Source organism: Pundamilia nyererei, unplaced genomic scaffold (genome assembly GCF_000239375.1).
Source record: "Pundamilia nyererei isolate P.nyererei 1_Seehausen unplaced genomic scaffold, PunNye1.0 scaffold00011, whole genome shotgun sequence".
Lineage (NCBI taxonomy): Eukaryota > Metazoa > Chordata > Actinopteri > Cichliformes > Cichlidae > Pundamilia > Pundamilia nyererei.
The window spans coordinates 5486712-5512365 of NW_005187412.1; the positions used below are offsets into that span (position 1 = coordinate 5486712).

At 39.4% G+C, this 25654-nt stretch overlaps 1 protein-coding gene across 2 annotated transcripts in view; it reads left to right on the forward strand.

The window, feature by feature from the left end:
- dagla (diacylglycerol lipase, alpha) overlaps window positions 1–25654 on the forward strand; it is a 42228-nt gene that overhangs the window by 10687 nt on the left and 5887 nt on the right. For both annotated transcript variants that reach the window (XM_005724300.1, XM_005724301.1), the window contains exons 2-18: window positions 7395–7496; window positions 7638–7849; window positions 8012–8113; window positions 8201–8339; window positions 8509–8596; window positions 9288–9422; window positions 9518–9595; window positions 10236–10360; window positions 10711–10861; window positions 13762–13845; window positions 15363–15440; window positions 15710–15790; window positions 16058–16200; window positions 21474–21542; window positions 21628–21700; window positions 21970–22178; window positions 22561–22687. In XM_005724300.1, the coding sequence (XP_005724357.1) occupies window positions 7402–7496; window positions 7638–7849; window positions 8012–8113; window positions 8201–8339; window positions 8509–8596; window positions 9288–9422; window positions 9518–9595; window positions 10236–10360; window positions 10711–10861; window positions 13762–13845; window positions 15363–15440; window positions 15710–15790; window positions 16058–16200; window positions 21474–21542; window positions 21628–21700; window positions 21970–22178; window positions 22561–22687 (1989 nt within the window). In that variant the 5' untranslated portion in view covers window positions 7395–7401. The remainder of the gene's footprint in view (window positions 1–7394; window positions 7497–7637; window positions 7850–8011; window positions 8114–8200; window positions 8340–8508; window positions 8597–9287; window positions 9423–9517; window positions 9596–10235; window positions 10361–10710; window positions 10862–13761; window positions 13846–15362; window positions 15441–15709; window positions 15791–16057; window positions 16201–21473; window positions 21543–21627; window positions 21701–21969; window positions 22179–22560; window positions 22688–25654) is intronic.

The window sequence follows — 25654 nt, forward strand, 5'->3', positions numbered from 1 at the left end:
AGAAATGGACTGTTCCAGCTTCTCAGACCTGAAGATTTGCTGTTTTTCCTCAGTCTCATGTTAATGTAGATAGTAATCACTCAGGATGATTTAAAGGCACCTTGTGTGACTTATTGTGAAAAGTAATCAGCGGTGCTCCTACTCGTAAGTTTAAATCAAACAAGATCAGCATGAAAAGGAATAAGAAATTAAAAAAATGAGTACACGATTTCTAAAACACTTGAAACTTTCTGATATGCATGAACTCTCTGACTTTGACGTGCTAACAAGAATTAGATTGGACAGATACACACCACTCTCCCTAAATGCATCTATTCTGATAAGGTTAATTAAAGTTAGGAACGTGTGCGTGTGTGTGCGTGTGTGTGTGTGTGTGTGTCATCGTTTTTTAGCTTCAGTGATCTAATGCTCTTGGTGACACATAACATAAACCTGTAGTATTTATTTAGATAATGACTCTTGAGATTAAATGTCTTTTTTTTTTTGAGTCCTGTAAAACAATAGGAGCAGTAAAGTCAACAGTGGTTACGGTCGCTAGTAGCGCCCTCATGTATGCTTTCAGCAAAAATACATAAGTACATATGTCAAATGTACAAGTTTTAAAGACTATAAAATAAAAGTAACCAAAACCGTTAAACTTCTGGACCAATAAAGGCTAAAACATCAGTTAAAGTAATAATCAGGCAACCTGCACAATCCTGCAGCTTTTAGATGCATCCCTGCTCCAACACAGCTGAATCAAATGGTTGGATGTATGTAAAGCTTACATGCATTCATACATGCCTTTTAATACTAAATAACTCTACAGCCCTCACATGCACACTCATATCACTGCTTGGCCTGCAGCAGCTGTGTCTCATGTTTAACTGCTTCATATTTTTCCCATCATATAGTTTAATCTTCCTTTGTAAACGGAGCCACCCTGCTGCCAGCACTTATTCATAATTGTGATTAGTCTGATGCTGGCAAAGCCTCCCCTTTCGTGTGAGCGTGGAGGGGAAATCCTGAGTTATCTTAGTGAGTTGATAACCAGCTTCGTGTGACCACTTACCCTGATTGCCAGTGTCGCGATAAATGAATCCAGATAAGGTAACGATACCTTGGGTATATTGGACTTGCTTCGTAGTAGATAATCCAGCTCCATCCATCCAGCAAGTTGGTCTTGATTTGGTAGCTGAATGAAGATAGCAGAATGTATACCAGTCGTTTGTAGAGCCTACGACTAAGCTATGTAAGTGGCCGACGCTGTTGGTGGCATTTATGTTTGTGCTGGTGCATTACACATTAACAACCACAGCTTCGTGTCCTGGTGTTTTAAATCCGGATCTGGCCAATAGAAACAAATAAAATGTTGGAACGTTTTCCCCTCTTGGGTCCTCACTCTTTATTGTGGTCATTTAATTTTTTTCAGGGGCAAGCATATTTGTCCCTCTATTTTTTCCACTTCTTGATACATTCTCTCACATCAGTTATGATAGTTTAAGCAATCTCCCTGAAGGGAATTGCTGACATTTGTAAATCCTTATATTGATCATATGATTAGCCTTCGTTAACTGAGGCTATGGTTGTTATTCTCTCACTGATAAATTTAAGAAATGTTGTGAAATGTAGCTGAAAATGTACAGGAGGAATCAACAGGACTGAAGAGGCCAATGACAATAACTTCAGGCTGAATCAGCCCAGTGTTTAGTTGCATTTCCTGGGAGGTTCAACTACGCGATGTAGATTTCCCACTGAAGCACAAATCAGGTTTAAGGCAGTTTGCGTACGTCATGTTCGGATATGTAATTTAGCAAATGCTCAGATGAAAGGAGTGGGGTTTTTTTTTTTTTTTTTTGTTGGTTTTTTTGGGGGTTTTTTTGCAAAAAACGATGACATTTGAGGAAACAAAATAGAACAAAGCCCCCAAACACCAGACAAAAAAAGACCTCCATATATCTGACACTTTCACAGAGGAGATTTGCACTACACAAAAGCAACTGTCGCTCTCTTACTCCATTCAATTTCTAACCATGCTGTAATGGTTTTGTTTTTTTTTCCACTTTTGACGCCTCTGCTGGGAGTTTAGTCTTATCGTACCAGCAGGCCTGGAGGAGAGAGCTGATAAGTGTCCCTGTTGGTGTGGAAGATTTTTCTAGATTTTTTTTTTTTTTTTCTTTACTGGCCTGATTGTTTTGGCCTAAATGAGATTTTTTTGGGGGGGAGTTCAGATGTTTCCTTATTTCTGTCCCCTAATTTTTGTTCTCCCTCCCTTCTTCCACTGTCCTCTTTAATGCCGCTCCAACCCAGATAGAGTTTCACAACTAGAGCTAAGATGACTCCTGGGTCAATTTACATTTTCTTGCTTCCCCTCGCTCTCTTACACAAAGCTGAGGAGCCATTTCGTAGACTGAATAGCTATAAAAGCTGGAATCTGCAGATCAGCATTTGTGTTATGACTTTTAGAATAATGTGTTGCCTCTTCTTTTTTGTGCATTGCCTCCTTTTCTGTGAATATTTACTGCATTTATCCAAAACTGTGCATTCAGGCTATTACACCATTTGCTGTGAAAGACTGAGAGTAAACTTTTTCAGCCAAACACAACAGCAGCTGATTTCACTGTGCTGTCTGTCGTCTAACGTTAAGTGTGCCAATGAGTGAAACCACCTGCTGTAATGCTTTGATTGAAACCAAAACCTTCACACATTTTACTGCTCATGGTTTGACCCCTTTGCTTTGATGCATTGTCCTCTTTGTAATCCTGTGCCAGCACAGCTCAGGCTGTGTTGCTGTGAAAACATTTTTGTGTCACTGAAACACTGAAGGAATTAGTTGTTTCTGGGCATAAATTTCACTGTAATACTTTTGCCAACTTCACAAGAAATAACTGGGGTTTTGTTTTGTTTTGTTTTTTTGGTGTGTTATTTATAAGGTTTTGAAGATGAACTTTAAATTAAAAACTTCTGAGCTCTTGCTATATCATTGAAACAGCCACAATCTGGTTATTGGTGGGGCTGGAAACACTGTTGTGAAGGGGTGGGCAGTCAGATGGCCTTACAGTGTGGCATGCAATCCAATATTGGTTAAATTCTGTGGATGATATTAATTATACTCACCAGTCACTTCATTAGAATAGAATAGAATAGAATAGCCTTTATTGTCATTGTACAGAGTACAACGAAATTGGTGCAAGTTTCAATAATAAATATACTGTAAATGTAAAATATAAAAAGTACAAAAAAACAATCGTAAGTACTCAAACAATAGTATGTACAATATATACAGGATAGCAGCATTATTAGGTAACCTGAATGAGTGCAGTTGGTGTTCATTTATGACCAGAGGGTACTAGTTTCTTGAACATGACCGTGAGTTCACAGTCACCAGATCTCAGTCCAGTGGAGAATCGTTGTGATGTGGTGAAACAGGAAATTCACATCATGGATTACAGCTGAGAAATGTGCAACACCTGTGGGATGCTGTCATGTCGCCTTGGACCAAAATCTCTAAATATAATTGGAGCAAAAATAAGATGCAGCACTTCCTAAGTTGGATCTTGAACTTATAGTAGAGGTTACATCCTTGCAGTCATATGTACAACAACTCATACAGTCACATGAGAGATGAAAGTGTCATTATATGATCTTTTGTTCAAATCACCCAGCCTTAAAGCCATTACACGCTGAGCACTTTGGAAAAAAGCGACACAAAATTCCTTATTTTTTGGGGATCTGAACTTGCTGTGTAACATATATACACAATGAATAGTATGTGTTTTTGCTGGAAATTAATTGTCAAATAATACACTGTGGAAAAAATGAAGTCGACATTATTTAGTGTTGAGCTGGTCCTGATGTTTCTAAACAAGACAAAGAAGACAAGATTCTGGGTTCAATCAGTTTTCATGAAAAGGCAGCAGCAGTGAGAATTTCATGGTTTGTTCCAGGATTTGAAACTGTATCACGATCGCTTTTGCACATACAGTCCTGATGCAAAGTTGAAGACCACTTGAAAAATGGCAAAAATCATATTTTGCATTGTTGGAGCTTAACAAGTTTTCAAGTAAAGCTTCAACATGCAACAAGAACAACAAGAAGCAATGGGAGTACTAGGTTTGGTTGGCAACTACGTTGCTCAACCACAACTGTAAGCAGTAAAAACCTTTACACACCAGCCATGTAAAAGATCTGCCTCCTCAGATATGGTCCCAACTCTGCCAATAAAGCCCCTTTTCCATTAGTACCTACTTGGTACAAGGTTCCAAGTAGATCTTCAATATGGAACAAGAAGAAGCTGGAGTGAGACAAAACATTTTTTTTGAGCATGCAATTTAGTGAAAAGACGCTTAAACTGAAACAGGCTGTTTTACAGCAGATCAAAAGTTTAGATCTACATGCCTTCAAAAAGCTAAATCTCTGCAAAAATGTGGATTCATTATCATTATGGGAATATTATTATGAAAGATCAAGTAAATTATGGAACATGAGATTTGCATTCACTTTTGGTAGTACTCATCATTTGTAAACTGGAATTGTCTACATTAGTAGGTTTTTTTTCAGTTTTTGTTTGTTTGTTTGTTTGTTTGTTTGTTTGTTTGTTTGTTTTTGCAGTTGCATTTAATCCCAGTTGATGATCTGATAAAGGAACGTTACAACCTTGTAGGAGTGCGTGGGCCAGTATTTTTACGTTTGTTCCAAACAATAAGGAAAACCTTTGATCTATATTCAGACAATGCAAATCAGTGCAGGTGTTTAAGCTCAAAGGGTACTTATCCACGGACCAAATGGGGGATCTCATTACTGAATAAAGGTGTAGAAAAGTCTGAGATGAGGGCCTATTATGCTTTTCCTTATTGGAATATGGAGCTGGAAATTGATGTAAAAGACTAATTTAGTTTGAAGTAGATTTAACATGAACACAGGGCAGAACTTTTATCTCTCTATTGTTAAACTATTAGACTGTGAATAGCCTAAATTTTATTCTGAGTTAAAGGTCCGTCCGACTTAAAAGAGGAGAAGGGGGCATGGGAATCCATTCTGACAACAGTGTTTCTTGTGTTACTGCTTGCGCAGTAAGAGAATAGTGAAGGTTTTGTTTAACAAAAAAAAGACCTCCAGATCTGCACAGAGAAAATGCCAGTGTTTTGTGTAATACTACACATCCCTGCTGAGAGCTATGTAGGTGGTTGCACAAATGGCTCAATGAATGGCTTTTTTTCTTCTTCTTTGATTTCTTCCTTCACAGGTAATTAGGTGGATTCTTTTTGAAGTAAAAATCACAAACAAACTGTATGTTGTATGCAAAAGAATTGTTTATATTTCAAGCTTATTTCACAACTTGAGCTTAGCTGGATGGCTCATTTTCATTGTGACGCGCTGAACTACAGTAGGAAGTCATTATAACACTTGTAGTATTTTGATATGAAAGAGTGGGTTCTCTCCGAGTGCTCTCACTTCCTCCCACCATCCCAAAACAGGGATGGGGTTGGGCTAAATGGCGGTTCTCTTTATTAGCCTTGTGGCTGATTGGCGACCTCTCCAGGGTGTACCCTGCCTTTGGCCCTGCCATCACTGCTGGGATAGGCTCCAGCATCCCAGCATCCCGGTCCTGAATTGGATAAGAGGGGGGAAATGCATGGGAGTAAACTATTTTGCCGATTACTGAAGAGGCTACTTGTCTTCAAGTCTTTGACATTTAATTTGACAGTTACCCTTCTATAATACCACTTAAGATTATTAGTGCTGATGGGGTTTTTTTCCTTCTTCTTTTAAAATCCTTATTCATTTTAGTGCAAGACAGCAACAACTTTTGATAATCTCTGTTAAAAGGAAGTCCTTTCAGAAAATAATATCTGTGAGTCGATCATCATTATTAGGTCAAGAAGCTTTTAGGTGCATACTACTTTGTTGTTTACAGTAAAAAGGCCGTATTTGAGAAGACACTGTGAAATGTGATTATTTGCACCAAGTCAGTGTTCAGCAGAGAGGGAGCTTTTCTTTTAATGTTCTTAAACTGTATTTTCGACACCTTGTTAAAGTGACAGTGGTGGATGCATGCGTCGACTTTACCTTAAAGCTCTAACAGTACGACGGTTGTGGCACTACATGATCAAGCAAAAAACATTTGTGAGCATTTTCTCCAGTTAACTTTAACTGGAGTGAAGCAGAAGTCATGTGCAAAGCTACAACCACACATAAAAAGTCAGGAAACAGAGGTGTGAAAAAACTTGGAAAATATTAACAAAGGAACGCCAAATGAAGAATTTTGTTGCACCACCAATTTGTTGTGCCTGTACTCGGTCCAATCTGACTGGTTGCCACTAGAACAAACTTTATTGCATTAGTACACATGCATGCTTTCTGTGATTCATTTAAGTTGTCAACCCATTGTGTTCATTTATGATCCAACTGTACTTTTTGCTGCAGTAGTTATTCTTGGCAAACACGATCTCTTTGCACATTCCTACGTTAACCTTTAAGCAGGATATAATGCAATTTTCTCTGCTATTTTTTGGTGTCAAGATTCAATAAGACTTTATCAGCTATTGTTACTGTGCTTTTTTTTTTAAAGGTGATCTTGGGAGGTGCTGCCAGTTTCTTAATAACTCAAACAAATGTTCTGAAACAATACTAAAAGGCAGAGGAGGGCTGGAACGGGACCAATAAGAAAACTTAAAACGATATTTCACTTATTACAAGTTACTAAGTCACTCACTACACTAATAGATGTACTACAGTTAATGGTTTTGTCATAATGGATGGCATATTTTCTTTGACTGAAAGCTGCGTCGCCCTCTACCTCCCTCCACTGCTTTTATAGTTCATTTCAGTTTAGCCCAAAGCAGCTTGAGTAATCTTGCAGTGCTTGTGCAACAAAGGAGGACCCCGAATAACATAAAAGATATTCTTTCACAGGGCTACAACCAGAATGGTGACATCATATGTTCCAGCTGGTTTTCTTCCTTTTTATACATCAAGTCTTACACGTACACTGCACCCTCCCTCACCCACTCGATCTCCTCGTCTCTACCTTCCATTATCTGTCACTCTTCCCCCTTGGTGAAAAGTCTGTTGTGTTATTATCTCCACAGCCCTTCTTCACTTTTAGCATGCAGTGCATTTAAGAAACCGGGGAAGGGGGGGTTGGGGGGGATTCAGGACAAAGAAACTTCCCTGTGTGGCTGCTGATGCTGAGATTGGCATGATCTGAATGCTGTTTAGTTCAGAGATGCATGTGTTGTGTTCATTGTTGGTTTAGAGTTTTCATTGTGGCTCTTTTTTGAAGATAAAGACAGAAATTTCCTGTATACTGTGCACCGTGCAAGGTGATGCTGACTGAATTAGACGTAGTGAATTAAAAATGAAGCAGAGTTCCTTTCCCTGATGTTTCCTCTCTCCCTTTGGTTTTCCTGCAGGGCAGTGATGCCTGGAATGGTGATGTTTCGGCGGCGCTGGTCAGTTGGCAGTGATGACCTGGTGCTGCCCGCCCTCTTCCTGTTTTTGTTACACTGCATATGGTGAGTCAGTGTTTCTTCAGTAGAAATGACATTATTATTTATTTATTTATTTATTTTTTGGGTCTCAACTTTTCAGTGTTTGGTTTGTAGATGTCTGAAGAAAAGCGTCTGTGTGATTGCTTCCTTACTCCGGTCTTTTAGGTTGGTGGTTCTGTCTGTAGTTGTGTTCGGCCTTCCATATGGCTCAGACAAGTCCTGTTCGGAAACCCTGGTGGACCATGGCCGAGGGTACCTGGGCATCCTGGTCAGCTGCCTTATATGTGAGAGCGCCATCATGTGGTTGAGCATGAGGGGCAGCATTTTGTACACACAGCCCAGGGAAGCTGTACAGTATGTCCTTTACATACGGCTAGGTAAGACATGCTGAGATGTAAAGTTTTTGGGGCTTTTTTTTGCATCCTGATGCTATGTATGATTGAAAGTGGTGCGTTACTTTTTTGTTTAGTTTGTATAGTTTTTACATTTACTAATTGATCATGAGTGTCCTCACACACTCTCCCTCTTTTTCTCTCCAGCTATTCTGTTGGTTGAGCTCGTGTATGCTGTCGTGGGCATTGCCTGGCTTGTCCAGTATTACAAACCGTGCTCTGATGTCACTGCCAAAAACTTGGCTTTGGGTGAGTGAAACGTGGATATAAAGGAGAATGAGAAAGGTTTAAGTAAAAAGGGGTTTTGTTTGAATAATGTTTTAATATTCTCTGCAGGAATTGTTGTATGCAACTGGCTGGTAATTTTCAGCGTTTGCATTACCCTCATGTGTACTTTTGATCCCACGGGTCGGACTTTTGTCAAGCTGAAGGCAACCCGTCGGCGTCAGCGCAACCTCACTACTTACACGCTCAGGTATCAACAAGGCTGCTGGGGTCAAAACGCTAATCTCTTTGTTATATTTGTTAGATTTTACCTGTCAGATTTCACCTCCCCCCCCCCCTTTTTTTTTCTTTTTTCTTTTTTTTTCGAACACTAGTTCAATTGTGAGAGAACTTTTTTTTTTTTCCCCCCCCTTGATTAGACACAGGCTAGAGGAAGGCCAAGCCAGCAGCTGGAGCAGGAGACTAAAGTTTTTCATGTGCTGCACAAGAGCCCAAGATACACAATCGGTGAGTCGCAAAACAAAACACACTTACCGGTAACATTTTTTCCTTGAATTTGAAAATGTAAAGGAATAAAACCACTGCTGGTATATAATGTTCAGTAAGACGGTCATTAGAATAAGCCCTGACTGGATTAATCTTGACTGTGGCATACAGCTGCTCTGCTCAGCTGCTTACCAGTGACATTAAGCTTTTAATGTGAAATAAAAATGTGAAATAAATTAATTCCAGATAACAAGCTGCCATCAAAAAGCTAATCTCATGTACAGTGAAGAGATTTGTTTGTATTTCTGATTACAATCCTGGCACATCTTAAGTCATGAAATAAAATAAAATAAATTGTCAACACATTTAAAGATACAGTTCATTGGTGAGTAGGTAGCTCCAGTGGATAGGTGGCCATGTGACTGATAATAAAAACCTGGTTATGATCATGTATATTGGTATTCATCAGTTGGTATAAGGTATTAGTATTAATCCAAAACCTCACCAGTGATCTGAATCTGTGTTTACCTGATTATGACATCAGAGACATTAATTTTTGGTCTCTACGCCTTTCTGGTCATTACTGGCAATAGTGTGTAGTCTGAACTAAGCAATAAACACTTAAGATAACATGCTCACAACATGCATCCTTTGCTGGCTTTTGTAGTTCATTTTCCTACCAGCATTCTCTGATCTATGCTTCTTCCTTCAGGATGCGTATTCAGAGGTGGCCAGCCTTTTTGCAGAGTTCTTCAGAGACCTGGACATTGTGCCTAGTGACATTATTGCTGGTCTGGTACTGCTCCGCCAGAGACAGAGGTCTAAGAGATCATCTATCCTGGACCAGGTATTACTGTCTATTTTAATATGCAAAAATATGTTGTTTAAAATGTTTCTAAATACTCTGATCTTAATAATGTCTTTGTTGGTTTTCTTCCAAAGGCCAACAATGACATTTTAGCCTTCTTATCAGGAATGCCTGTCACTCGTAACACTAGATACCTGGACCTCAAGAACTCGGTGAGTTTCTTCTGTGTGACGCACTTTCAAAAAGTCGACTTCTGTTTTTAAATCCCATTCCAAACCACATGGACTCTTATGAAAGTTAGAATTGATAAAAATCATTGCAGAAATGTGACATGCATTTCTTGTTCTTTAAAGCTCTCCTGAGTCATATTTACCCTTGAAAGATGTTTTGACAATGCAAAGTTATTGCACATGTTGCACAAAGAGAGGGCAATTATAATAAAGGTTTCACAGGATGCCATTATTTTTCTCAAGGTGTTTCAGTTCAAATGACAATGGAAGAAATTGTGACAAATTAAGATGTAGTCTCAGCATCCCTTAGATATTGGCTACATAAATCACAGCTTTGTTTATATTTCAGTGTACATGGTGGGGGGCACAGTGGTTTTGCATCATGTTCAACGATTAGAACTCTTGGTGTGACAGAATTTTTTTCTGCAGCGTGAACTGTATACGTGTCTCACTGTAAGTGTGTCTGCTCGCAAACATACCACGCCAACAGCAAACACAGTATGTGCTCAACTGAAATAATATTTGAAGATCTCAATGATGTCTCAAGTTGCTCTGATGCAAGCGTGTGTGTGTGTGTGTGTGTGTGTATGTTTGTCCATCTGTCTGCCTTTTCCTCTCTCAGGCTGAGATGAACATGTACAAGGATGTGTGCTATTATATGCTCTTTGCCCTGGCTGCTTATGGTTGGCCCATGTACCTGATGAGGAAGCCTGCCTGTGGGCTGTGCCGCCTCGCCAGCTCCTGCCCGTAAGCACTCAAACATACACCCGCACAGTTTTGATCTATTTGGTTTCTGTGTCTCTTGAGCCTTTCCAGTGCGGATCAAATTTCACATGCGTCAACACTTGCCAAGTGGTAATCCACTGAGACAATACCACTCTACTTAGACCCACTCACTGGCACAAGCAATGTAGAATTAATCACATACTCATATCCAGATTGCCTGCATTGGGATACTAATTATATCCCTGTAATCTTACCAACGTACTGTATTTCTCTCGTGTCTCTTTCACCTATTTTTTTTTTTTTTTAAACATTGATTTGTTCTTCCTTTGGTTGACATCCTGTTTTCTTCTCATCTTCCTGTTTTTGGACAGCTGTACATCTGTGTCTGGATCTCGGCTGTCTCAGTCCGTGACAGTGGAAGAGGACAATTGTTGCGGCTGTAATGTCCTGGCCATACGCAGGCACTTCCTGGATAATGACCTCAAGCAGGTCCACATTGTCTACACTTCCTGCCACGATGCTGTAAGTGACCAAGTAAATAATTAAAGGTGCAATCTGAGTCTTAGAGCTCACAATTCCCTAAAGGACTGATATAGACAATCAAATAGTAGGAGCTTTCCGCTTATCAACATATATGTTGCAAAAACTGAGAGATCTGTCAACATCCTCTGCAGTAACTCAAGTGTGTTTTCAGGAGATGATGAACAATGTAAAGCCTATCACTGATTCTGCTCAAGACTGTCATGCACAGAATCTTAACGTGCAGCTGTAGAGGGGAAGTGTGCCATTAATGTGCTCTGTACAGCATTTGTGCTCAGTACAGCGTTTCTGCTCACAGCATAAAAAACAACACCCACCCTACATCATAATTTACTTCATGTACTTGTCACACTTTGCTTCAGTTCATTATGTGGATGGAGAACATGCATTTTAGCTGTTAATGTAGTGACAGCAGAGCAACAACTGCATTCCTTCCTGACAAGGAAAGTAACGCTGACGGTTTGTTTAAACCCTGTGTCGTGTAACATGTTGGTGGCTTTTCTGCTTCAGATGTAGATTTGTTTTGCAAAACTGTTTTATGTAATAAGGCAGTTGAGGTGGTGCATAAACACTTCTGGATGGACTCTAAGGCCTTAATTTCACAGCCACAAATGTAGTTCTGTGTCCATCTGTCCATCCATTCATTTTCTTCGATGCTTATCTAAATGAAGGTTTCAGGGGCTGAAAGCCTTTCCCAGCTATCATAGGATGAGAGGCAGGGTACACCCTCGGAGGGAGGCCAATCTATCGCGGGGCCACTCCTGCCCACAACCACACCTGCAGTCAGTTTAGCATAGTCGGTTAAGCTAATGCCATGCATGGACTGTAGGAGGAAGTAAGAGTACCTAACTCCACACAGAAAGGTGTCAGAGTGGATTAAAACTTAGGACCTTGAAGTGCCAACCACTGCGCCACCATGCTGCCCTAATTCCAAATAATTTAAAAAAATAGATTTGCAATAAGTTTGCAAGTCAAACACACAACATAAAGTATTTTGCTTTCTTACAGCTGGTGGGGTATTATCGTCATCCTGCTGGGCGGGCGATGTTGACACCCAAGTTTGTGCATGCAATAACTCGAGAACAAAACAACATAGGAGTTTCAAATTGATACCATAGGTAGGGCTGCTCGATTATGGCAAAAATGATAATCACGATTATTTTCACTGAAATTGAGATCACGATTATTTGACGATATTTATTTAACCCTTTAAGACCTACTATAGAACCAAGTCCACCAGAGCTTATATTATTTTTTTACATGTTGTAGTGCCATTTGTGGGAGCATTTCAAGTTGCTATACATCAATAAAACTGTTATAGCCCATATTTTAATAATATGTATGCATTAAGTGCATAGTAATTACATAAATTGCAAAAAAGTGCAATAAACTACAAAAAAAATTGAAAATCGCTTTTGTTTTGTTTACATATATTTCTACTTGGAGAAGTTTAAGAGGTTTATCCCTCAAAACTTTAAATACAATAAAGTTGCAAAAAATAGTTTCCCACCACAGGAAATTTATTTTGAGTGTCTTCATAGTTTTATTTTGGAGATACAGCAATTTTTATATACTGCAGGAAAAACAAAAAACAATCCTATGATGCAAATTTGCAAAGAAAACAGCATGTGCATCATTTCACTGTGGGAAGTGTTACGAACAGCTGATAGGAACGGCAAAGCGTGTTTCTGGAATATTATGTTTTTGTTCCTGCAAGCGCTTTTTATGCAGTTTTTGCAAAGCTTTATGTGGAAGGAAACCGTGACCGAGGACAAGCTGATGGCATCAGATGTAAGTACAACTCCTCCGGTTTCATATGCAAAACAAATTATTGCGCTAGCTTACACGGTTCAGGTTCTACAGGGATTTAAAAATAGTTACGCAAAACGGAGCGTGCAGCTCTGACCGGCTTTAAAGGGTTAACAATGACTTTAAAAAATAATATAAAATAGTGTGCAACCCCACTGAAGTTTTTTTTTTTTTTTAACTCTTTTCAACCAACGGCAGTCACTCTCCAAATAACTTCTGCTTAGCTTTCCGAGCTTCCCTCGGGTCCTCTTAATCAGCGGTCTCCAACCTTTTTTGCGCCACGGACCGGTTTATGCCCGACAATATTTTCACGGACCGGCCTTTAAGGTGTCACGGATAAATGAGGGAGGGGCTAATAATCGGCTGAGTCAGTTTTAATGATCGTTGAAAGCCCAGATCGTAATCGTGATTAAAATTCGATTAATTGAGCAGCCCTAACCATAGGTGTATCCACAAAAAATCTCTGATGAGTTCAAATCTTAGGCACCTCGACCTCAAGGTCAAAGGTCAGGTTTTCTGAAAATCTTGTGAATGCAATAACCTGAGAAGCAGGATTTTGAAATTCATACCACTGGTGCATCCACTCGGAGGCTGAGGGGTGCCACTGGCTGCTGCCAGTATTTTCTTACAGTAGGTCCACTTTGGCTCTTAGTGGAATTAATTACACTCCAGTTACGCATTGGTCCCCAATACTCTGCTTTAAGCGCATGTCTTGCAAAACAGTTTAGGAAAAAGTAGTTGTTCGATTAGTTTCCTAATGACAGTGAAAATTAATTTTCATCATAATTATGTTTGTTTAAATTCCAGCAGCTCTCAAACTAGCAGTTGAGCTATAACACATCGATGATTTGTAATGCAGAGCGCAGCCAGCCTGGGCTGACTTTCCATCTATAAATTTCTTTTATGAGCATGCACTGTGCCAAGTAGAAAGGTTTGATGACAATGACTGTGCTGTGGTTGCTGGGCTCCAAGTGAAACAATGATGCACAACTCTTAGCCCTCCACTCACGATCCTCTCACGTTCTAACCAGTTTTCACTGTGCGCTCTGCTTCAATCTGCATCTTTCATACAGGTTTACGAGACTCCATTTTTTGTGGCAGTGGATCACGAAAAAAAGAAAGTTGTCATCAGTATCAGAGGAACTCTTTCTCCAAAGGTGACTTTCTTTCTTAAATTTCTGTGATTATTTAAATCTTTCTCTAAGGCTCTCAAAATATTGTCCGACCCCATTCTCTTCAGTTCCTCACAACAACACCACCTCCAAAGCAGGTGAAGTTCTCATGGCTTAGTGTTCTCAAACTCCTACACCTTTTCACACATAGAGCAGAAACAGGACTGTCCACCTTCAGAGATAAATGTCCTATCCGCTTTTTTTTTACATAAGCATTTGTGAAAATTCCTGAGCAGTGTTAAAACTGAACTGAACCCTCAGCTGAGAGATTAATCATGGTTTTATAATAAAAGCAAATTGGCTTTTAAGAGGCAGCTCACTACTCATCCCATTGAGCTTTGCTCCCAGCTAGCCAAAAACATCCAGTTTATCAGTGTAACAAACAAGAACGCATGCAGAGTGGAACATTTACAAGAACGCCACAAAGATTAAAGAAGCATTTGCAGTATTTAGGAACATGCAGAATCCCTAATGATTACTGCAGCATTATTTTCATACACTGTTATAAAAGATGGATGTCGCTACTGTGATGCCACTCATTCATTTTTGAAGCCTGGAGATAAGGGTGCCCAATCCATCTTTATGTTTTGAAACCAGATGTAGTCAGAGAGAGGCAGGTCTGACTGTGAAACCACACCTGCACTTGCTAACAATGAGCTCATTGGCTAATGTACCGCGTACAGTCCTCCTGTCTGAAACATATTTAAAAAAGGACCAAAAAGGAGTGACCATAAAATAAGCAGACAGTTGTTTCCAGAGGTAAAGTTGGAAAGCTGGTTTCCTATTGACTTGTAAAGAATTGCAAGTCTTTTTTTATTTCTTTTTTTCTTTTTTGCAACTGTAGGCGTTGCCCCCTGGTGGCTTCTAAATACAACGCAGGTTTAAGGCACCTTTGCTTTATTTTCATATCTGGTGTTTTTGCCGATCCTGTAGACTATCTATATACTGATTAGTTTGAGCTTTTGCAACAGCAGAAGTGGCACATCAGGACTGTCTGCGTGTTTGAGAAATGGTTCTGTGGTTCAACTCATCATTTTTGTTTTTGTTGTTAATGGAAGTGATGAAACATTATCGCAATCGTGACTTCTTGACTCTGTCAGTGCGCCCCAGGGTGGCTGTGGCTACAATGTAGCTGCCATCACCAGTGTGTGAATGTGTGTGTGAATGGGTGGATGACTGGATATGTAAAGCGCTTTGGGGTCCTTAGGGACTAGTAAAAGCGCTATATAAATACAGGCCATTTACCATAAAGTTGAAGTGATTCAAACACTTTAATCATGTAATCTCTGTGAGCTTACAGTCTTACTGCTCTCGGTGTATCCACGTACAGTTATATAACAAATAGTCACGTTTTCAGAGGGGACTATAATGACTTTTTTTATTCCTGTACATAGTTTGGCATCTTTTATTATTAAGGTGTTCTTTTTTTATGATCCCCACCTCCGCTTGTGGTATTCTGCTTCGTGCTGTTATCACATTTGAATTTGCCTTTTGCGGATCAGGACGCCCTGACTGATCTGACGGGGGACTCTGAACGTTTGCCTGTCGAGGAACAGCAAGGCACCTGGCTTGGCCACAAGGTCAGAAATTAAACGACTCGCCTATGATACATCATCTCAGCGTTACAGTCTCCTGAGATTTTCTCTTTTAACTTTCCTGTGTTCTCCATGGTGCACTTTCAACAAGCAAAGTACATCCTATACTCCAAAGGTCATTTACGTTGTTAATAATAGAATAATTACTTTGGGTGTTTTAATGAGGGAGCGATGGCACAGACTTCCTGTGCATATTTCTTTCTCGCTCATCATCTTCCATCCACTGAATCCCCCCTCTCTCTCTTTCCTCCCAGGGAATGGTTTACTCAGCAGAATACATTAAGAAGAAACTGGAGCAGGAAATGATCTTGTCTCAAGCTTTTGGACGAGACTTGGTACATGACTCAGTATACTGTGTAAAGTATGGCAGGCTGAATGATGATCCTTTTTTATAAGAATTTGTACAGTGTATTTTTATTGGCGTCACTGTAGTACTTTAGTCAAGGCCACACTGGCTGCGTAACATTACCGTAATATTGGCTGTAGTGTATACAACAATTTATTTGGCAAACAGCAACAGAGGCAATTTCTTTAAGTGATTGTCTTCGCTGTGGTAACAAGTGTGCTCTTGTGAATGTAATGACTCTCGCTGTCTCACACAGAACAAGGGCACCATGCATTATGGGCTGGTGATAGTCGGGCATTCTCTCGGTGCAGGCACTGCTGCTATTCTCTCCTTCCTGCTGAGACCTCAGTACCCGACACTTCACTGCTACTCTTACTCTCCACCCGGTGGCCTTCTTAGGTGAGTCAATCTGGATCCCAATCCCAGAGTATCAGTACTGCGGTGTGAATGCATTACAAAGGAAGTTACTTAAAGTGTGTTTTTGTTTTGTTTTTTTGTCACTGGTAATGTTCACAAGTCTGTCACATGTTTAGTTTCACTCCCGCTTGCTTGTTTACTTGGGGGCTCATTTATAAAAGGGATCTTGAGTATGGCAGAAAATCATGGATACATAATTTTCAGCCAGCTATATAGACTCCACCCAAGAATACATGTCGGCTGGCATCAATCTCCTCTACCATTGCTGCGATCTCAACTTCCAAGCAGTTTGCGTCTCTCATTCGGTCAGTTTCTGACTGAAAACTCATCTGTGCTGGCACTGTGCAGAGGAATGAAAAAACTTTTACTTAATATGAAGTTTTTCCATCGCATCAGGGTTTTTTTCCCCCCCCTCCCTGTGCTTCCAGTGGCCATTGGGGCTGACTGCTCGTGCAAATGCTACTGGCCTGCATACAGCAAAGCCAGTGACTCTTTGTTTCTTTCTTTTTTTTTACTGACAGAAATCCTTGTTTTTTTTTCCAGTTGTTTCAGACATTTTGATACAAGTTGGTCAATTATTTTAAGTATATAAAATAAGAAATTATTTTATTTCTGTGCTGTTTCCCTTTGGCTTAAATCTCTTTGCAAGGAGGGGTTTGTGTTTTGTTTTTTGTTTTTTTATTTGGGGTTTTTTCCCCTATCACATGTGTGAGTTAAAAAATTGGATGCTCAGGATGTGTGACAGAAACACTTTCTCTTTAATGCTTACAATCTATTTTTATAAACCAATAACAAGCAGGTCATAAGGAATTACTTTAAATTCAGGCATAAATTCAAGAAGATTTTTATCAAGTAGGTCTTTTTCATGTTGTTCTGGGTCGTCTTTCGCAATACATACCAATGCTATTACTCACTTTATTTCTCAACAGAGCTGAGAAATTTCTTGTGATTTTAACAATATCAGTATGAGCAAAGTGGTCCAGTTTGGGGTTTTTTGTTTGTTTTCCCAGTTTCCTTTTTTTTTAAAAACCTTATTTAATTGTAGAGGCAAACAAACAGTGAAGAGAGAGGAGGTGAATTGGAAGTAGAAGCCCAAACTCTTTCACTCTCAAGAAACTAGTTCAGGGGTGAGCTAGATGAAAGAGGAAATATAAACCAATATTTTGAGGCTAAACCAAGAGACATTTATTTTGGGGGGTTGCTTTTTAGGACAGGAAAGCAGTGAGAAATTACTGGGGAAATATGTGCAGTAAATGGCCTTCAGGCAGGTTTGAGGATTTGCTTTCTGGGCTTGAGGAATTGTGGTTTTAAATCCTACTTTAGTTGCCACTGATTGGTCAGAGTATCTTCCTGAAACAGATCAGAGGAAGCAGGTATCCTGATTGACATTCTGGTAGATGAAACGCAGCTTTGATGGATGCAGCTACAGATTTCTACTAAATTTAGTGTAATCCTTTCACAGTTTTCACAGTTACTGAATTATTTGAAAATGATGATAGACCCGGCGTATGTAGCAGATCTGCAGAGATGGACATTGCTATAAACATTTTCTTTTTTTTACCCATCCCCTCAGGAAGTCTCGTTCCTCAGTCTGAGAAGAAATATATTCTCCTTTAAGTGTAGGTGCAAGGTGGTGCATTTTACTGTGGACAAGTACCCCAAAGCTGTGGTTTGTACTTTCAGATCATCTTTTTTTGTAACGATGTAGCCTATTTTTGGTCCAGTGGTTCAGAGTTGACTTTTATTTTGACTGTGCACAGTTAACACTGCATAGCACCATGCAGCTGGATAACTGTTTGCTATGCAAATTGTACTGGAAGGAAGCTTGTACCAAGAGGAAATTAAATGCTGCAGTGCACCTTTTAGTATTCTGTTAAAATCATCATGCATGGCAGTTCTTAAACTGCTGTCACAAGATTTCACAGAAGAGGGGTGGCTAAAGAAAAGCATGAGTAGATGTAGTATAAGCCCCACTAAAGCACTGTTTGTTGCCCACATGTATGCAGATGAGGGAAAAAAAAGATTAAGCCCCTTTTAAAGTTATAGTTTGTGTCCAAATTTTCCCAAGGGCTTTTTGCCCCTCATGGGATATTGTCGTCACCCCACTCGGTGGACGGGGGGTTTGGCAGCTCACGGTATCAGTGTTTCTAAGTATCAAGAACCAGAATGAGAAGTTTCATCAAGAAATTCACTGAGAATCACACAGTTTAGAGAAAGAAGCAAGAGCCGTGCAACCCAAACACCACTGTTTCCACCGTGAAACATGGTGGTGAGAGTGTTATGCTGTGGGGATGTTTCCGTGCCTCTGAAACTGGGAATCTCGTTGAGGTGGAAGAAATCACAATGAAATAAGGATATGTGAAGATTTTAAAGGAGACCTGAAGCAGGCAGAAGCAAAACTGGGTCTGGGTCATCGCTTCATCTTCCAACACCACGACGACCCAAAACATATGCTGCTCCCGGTGAACAAATACCTCCTGAAAATTAGGGTCCATGTCAGAAGACAATCAAAGGAGCTTTAGAGATTCGCCAAAGAAGAATAGGCTGGGAATGTGAGACTTGTTGAAAACTACAATAAACGACTGCAGTAATTTTGACCATTGTAATGTTTGTTTTTTGTGAAATAATTTTTTTTCTATGTGCAAAGTACAGTAATGTGAGCATGCATAGGAAAACAAGGATGGTTGGAAAAGCTGTGTTTAAAAAAGCTCCTGGGAAATGCTCTTTTTTCCTCATCTATATTAGAGATGGCACGATACCACTTTTTTATGTCCGATACCGATATCATAAATTTGGATATCTGCCGATACCGATATGAATCCGATAGTGTTTTTTAATCAACAAAACTATTTTTTAAATATCTTGCTGCATTTTGTATAAGTTCATACTCAAGTTTAAAACAACAACTACACTAAAGCTATTCTGTTATACCTGTATGCAAAAAAAAAGTTTCATAGTTCAGCAATACTGATCAATCTAATAAACTTAAACCTACACCATCCTCCCTATTCTGGTATTTTAAAGAGTACTTAGCATAAATATTAAGCAACCTAACTAATAGGGTTCCAACTCCCAGCAACAACAAAAATAAATAAATAAAAAATAGGGAACCACCCCTCACGCGCCACCTCATGATGCTTAATCGACGTAATCAACCTTAATTTGATGCAGTGTGGAAAAAAATGCACAGAAATCAATTATTTTTCAAGAAATATTAAATAGATTCAACATCTTTCTTCAACAAAATTGCAGACTGCACAGATGGTACCTTCCCAAAGGAAAAAGTACTATAGCTTACTAGGGTATATATATTAGACTTAATAGTTACTATATACAGTAATTGACTTCTATTAATTTTACATCAAATTAAAACTTTGGGTGTCAGATAATTATTTATTAAAAGCTAGACATTTTAAATGAGAATAAGAAAGAAAAGTATGTCTTTGTGCCCCCTTTTCCCTGTTCATGCCCTATCGGCCCCCCTGGCTAAACTTTGCTAGATCCGCCCCTGCACAGTTACCAGCGTCAGCTGTAGAAAAAGATCCTGGAGTAGAAAGTAATATTAAATAAATTCTAACAACAGATTATCAAGCTTAAACGTGCTGCTGTTGTTCAGCCGCTGGTTTCCTCTTTCTGGTGCAAAGTGGGCCAAAAGCAAACTAGAGACACGGACTCGCGACAGAAAAGCCGATCAGCTGATCATTAAGCAGTTTCATGATTGAAGTAGCAGCAGGAGAGCGAGAGGCAGTCGCTCGTTAAGCTTAACGCAGGAATGCTTTACAAACATTCAGAGATGGACTTACACACTTGCTTTACTTCTCTCGGGATAACTTTGTCGGAGATGAAATGCCGGGTTGCTAGCGAAGCTCCAAATGCTATCCAGACCACCGACAGGTCCGGCATGCCACAGCCGCTCTATCACGTGATGCATACTGCTCCGACGTGCTAACGTTCTGAGGTGAGTTACGGCGTGTTGCAAGTTTTGTGAGGTGCTTTCCTGATATTTAATGGATCGGATTACATTTTTTATTTTTCTCCGATATCCGATCCAGTAATTTAGGTCAGTATCGGACCGATACCGATACGTAATATCGGATCGGTCCATCTCTAATCTATATAAGTTAATAATATGATAGACGTGTATTGTTTCTACAAATAATACAGTAAACTTTATCTGGATGGTATCTCTAGTTGATCTTGCAGGATTTATATTAACAGAGAACAGAGAACATCCTTTTTAGCTGAATGATCTGGTTATTCTTGCAATGATATACTCTTGCATCAAAACTAAATTTTCTTAGTATTAATTACATCACTGAATGCTAAATGAATGCCTCTAATTAGCTATTGCATTCCCCCAATGTGGCATAAACAAAGGCTTTCCAGCACACATGGTGTATGCCACATAATGAGTGCACACTCCACAGTGGCACAGCTGCACTTTCAATTCATCAGACTTGCAACCATTTTCCAGTCATTAAACCTTAAACTCAAAAGGGGTTTTGTATTAAAACTTTAGATTGCGCTGTTCAGTCACATGCTATAGGCTATCACATCACTATTTAAGAGTAACTGCCCACATTGTCAAAGCTTTGAGTTGCTGTTTTTGTTTTTTCATGGATTCAGCTCATTCATAGTAAACCCTTTGTGCATTTCCAAAAGTAGGCCTCCTTCATCATCTTCTTTTCGGTAACCTGTTCACATGCAAATCAATTGTAGAAGTGCAGTTCATGTTAAATCCACGGGTTTACATATTAAGGGAGAGATGGGCAAACAGGAAGGGCGCTTCTTCTGAAGACGTGTAGTTCTTGTTTACCAGCTGCATCACCAGTAGACTTTTTAACCTCCAGAGTGTTCCTGTTTTTCTCTCCGTCTTCATGACGTCATGTGCTCCTGGGGACATGAACTGCAGTGTAAGCACCACAAAGGTGGCTTTGAGGACTTTGGCAGGTGACATCACTCTCAAGGGAGTGTGTGTATCGTCAGAATTCTGTAAAGGCAGAAAAACGACGCAGGTCTGAGAACACACTGGTGTTGCAGCTGGTGTGAACCCATCACGAGATGGTCTCTAATTTTCTTAAAATCTTCTCCCCATGATTTGCAGTATTCTATCAACCAGGGCATTTTTATTATGGTAAAACAGAGTGCATCCTGTAAATATGTAGCGTGCAGACTATGTGCCATAATTTTCCCTCTGTGTATCCAGTACTCCGTAATTTAACTACTTCTTTTTTTTTGTCCTTTTATGCACCCAGTGAGGATGCCATGGAGTACTCCAAAGAGTTTGTGTCATCTGTAGTTTTGGGAAAAGACCTGGTGCCAAGGTATCCTCTTTTACTACATCAGTATACTCATGTTACTTTCACCCTTCTGCAGTATTACCCACAGTAACCTTCTGCTCTGTCATAGGCTTGGCCTGTCACAACTAGAGGGTTTCCGACGCCACCTTCTGGAAGTTTTACAAAAGAGTAACAAGCCAAAGGTGACTTAACTTCTTGATGTTATAGAAGATTACAGACTTGTAGAGCATTTGCTGTATGAAATCATCTGGAACATAAAACAAATGATTGTTTCACAAAAAGCATGCACTAATGAGAGAAGGCTGATCGTTGCTGTTTTTTAATCTATTAAATTCAGCATTATAAAACCTGTAGAATTTCTCATTTTTTATTCCTGAAAGTTTTGTCATGAAGGAATGCATACAAATATAGAAATGCATACTTAAAAAAATAAAATAAAAAATTCTTACAGTGGAGGATCATTGCGGGAGGCACTAAATGCATCCCAAAATCAGAGCTTCCACTAGAGGATGATGATCCTCAGTCTCAGCCTGCAGCACCTCCAAGCAGTCGCTTGTGGCTACACCCCAGTGACCTCAGCATTGCCTTGTCAGCCTCCACACCCCTCTACCCACCTGGCAGGATCATCCACGTGGTACACAACCATCCTCCAGAGATATGGTAAGAAAACTGGTTTGAAAGCTGCTGCAATTAAATGCAAACATGCGTTTTCTTTTTCTGTTTTACCGTGTCTAAAGGTAAAACAGAAAGTTCATCCTTATATATTTTTCTTCATACTGCAGTACTTTTTAAGGCACTTGGTGTTTAAAGGTGCTATGACAACAAACTGACTTGCCTTGTTCATCTTGGAGTCCTTTTGCTTTTTAATCTTTTACCCCAACATATGAGTTTTTTGACTTGATACAAAAATATTCCACTTAGTGGTATTATACAGTGCCCCCCATGTTCTGTATTGTGAGGAAAATATATTAAGTCAACCTGTGTGTTTACTATTTCTCATTATGACTGATAGATTCTCTCTCTTTCTCCCTCTCCCTTTTAGCTGTGGTCAGGAAGAGCCAACCTATTCAGCATTGTGGGGGGACAACAAAGCTTTCAATGAGGTCATCATATCACCTGCCATGCTTAATGAGCACATGCCCCACATGGTGATGGAGGGTCTCAACAAGGTCTGGTTTTTAAATCTGCGTGCATGCATTATTTCGAGAGGGGGTGTATTTGAAATTGTGCAAAAACGGCTTTTAAATTTTGTTCTTGATTTCCAACACTGGGTAACGGATTACACGGGTGATGCTTACGTGGGGATTGGCTCTAACAATGAAAGAAAATAAACAAAGGAGATGTGGGTCTTAATAAAGGGTGGAATACTTATTACAGGTTGTTTTATTAAAAATAGAGGCCAGTAGCAATTTTATGTTTTACTTTTAGTTTATCATTTTATTCTGGAGACGAGGGCAATCTTAATTAAAAATTCACTCAAAGCATTTTAGTAAATTGAGAGCTTAACTGTATGAAATTTATCTGGAAACATGCCCATAAAAATATTTAAATATAAGTTTTTCTACAGACATTTGCAGGTATTGTTACTAATAAACCCTGCGAAGAGTGATGACATCTAGAGAGAACTTAATTGAAAATTGAAGTTATCCTTTAAATCTACCCATCTTGTGGCTTTCAATAACATTGGGGACTTGAACTAGAAATTATCATATGTTGGTTATTGTCATTTAGTTCCTGTAGTTGCACCATGCAAAAAAATGTGCAATTTCAAAGGTAAAGGTCTTAGGATCACCAAGTTTTAATTTAAATGGAGTTAAGAATTAGTTTTGAAGCATTTCAAAAATTTTAATGCGACTCCGTTGTTACTTTATGCATGTCATTAACCTACAACTCACCACACCTTTTTGTTTTTCTCCACATTGCTCCTGTCTCAAAGCATGGGAATTGTTCACTCGTGGCTGGTTTCACGGTCTTTCTTTGGTCTTTTTGAGCCTGTTCGTCATGGACGTTGAACATCTGTTTTGATAACAGGGTATTAATGTGAATGTTTGCATGTGATGGACTGATTTTGGGGGATTGCACTTGTTGTGGCTGAGGACTTCACGTTGTGTGGTGTTTTTCCCGTCTGTATATGGTGTTTTTCAGCTTGGTTTTGCCTTTGTGTTTGTCTCTCTAGATGAATGTTTAAAGTTAAGTATGTGTGTATTTGTGAAGTGTGTGCGTGTAGAGGATATAGTGGTGTGATATATTTGGTGTTTCTGCAGGTACTGGAACCATTTTGTCTCCTGTCTGAGCAGGAAAACTTGGAAGCAGAGGAACTGGGAATCAGTCAACCTACATCCAGTACCACTGATTTAATAGTCTCCCAAACAAAACTAAACGCTAGTCCTCCTCCCTCCAACTCTTCATCTGCCAACCACAAAGACCTGTCTTGCACTGGCTCCCTCTCTACACCACTCGCTGTCACTTCTTCTTCTTCAGTTCCAGATGCTGAGTCTGTTCTTCCACCTCCTCTGTCAGACTTTAACTCTGTGTCTCAGCCATGCATGGTGTCTGTCCCTTCCAACACCCAGTCAGTTCTTCCAGCTGAAGATGATTCATGCGATTTACCACAACCTCAGTCAGAACCACGCGTCTCTCACCACCGTCAAGAGGAAATCCGATCTAACGAGTCTAACAGTCCTCAGATAGAAAACTCTCCTCCCGAGATAAAAGTGCCAAACAATCTTTTTGAATCTGTTGTCTAAACTTGATCACATTTAGACGCTGACAAATTCTATTACTATGTACATTACTAGTCTACATATTCTAAGGAGATGCTAATCGTAAGACTGAATTCAACTTTTGCTTGTTGCATTCAGTGTTGAAAACATTTCTGCATTATGTGCAAAACTCAGATGTTGGCCAGTCTTAGGACAAAGGCTAGAGCCAAAAGTCATAGTAAAGCTGCTATTTTTTTTTTTTAAACTGATTTTAGAGCAACCATAATGACCGGTATGTAAAGAATCCGTTTTAACCACCAAGTGGCATTTTTATTCTGTCAGCTTGCTGGATCCAACAAGTCCAAGCAATTTACTGGTTGCCTTTAAAAGGTGTTTCTCCAAAAGTATTAAGTGTGACATTGAAACTCAGCTGAATAGCTGGCACATCAAGTTTTAGAGGGTAAAGAAATGCGCATCCACAAGGCGATGTGGTAAAATGTTATCAATAACCATTTCCATTAATACATCACTGGTTAATGATGTATACAGTGGTACAGGAGCATGCGATGGCTTTAAACCATGGAGTCAGAAACGATGAGTCCAAACTCACCTGGACTCCTTTTCTTGTTAATCATCATCCAGCTTTCCACAAACCAACCCTTGTTCTTTTTTCCGTTCCTCTCTCAGCTGCAGTGCCTGTGGTCAAGTGCTTTGGCACAAACTTTCTAATCCTGGTCCTCAACGTAACAAGTTTTCTTTGTAGTCACAAAGTTTCTATGGTAACCTAATTTCTTCCACATTAACTGCTCTTTCTTCCTTCCTGCCTGGGTTTTTCAGTAGCTGCAGCTCTTCTCTGTGGATGTGTTTCCCTTTTTATTTTTGCTCTTTGAAAGCACACATTCAGAACATAATCCCCTAGAAAAAGATTTTGGTTTTCTTATTACTGGCATGTAGGAGAGTGGGTTTACTATTCAAAATAAATTTGTAGTTTACACAATTTTATATCCTTCACTGTACACTTCATATGTCAGTGTGCTTTTATTAATTCTATACACTAATACTGTTGGGATAGGCAATGCAAAAAACTGTCCAAGTATAAATTTGATGTATTTTGTCATCATTTGTAGTTGTTGTGTCTACAGTCATAGATATGTTTGCTGTTGTTGGTGCCAGTTATTTCATGTGGTTTATTACTTGCAGAAGCATGTTCTCATGTGTCTTTAAACTCAACCATGTAACACATTGTTTACATTTGTGCAAATTGGTTATGGATGACAATATAACCATAATAAATATATTAGCTTTTGTCTTTTTGTGTTATTTTCTCTTTTAATCACCTCATTCCATTGTCACGTGTATTTTTTGTGTGTGTTCATGTCCTCTCATATTTCCACCTGTTTTTATACCACAATATGTTGTCTTTTGAGTCATTAA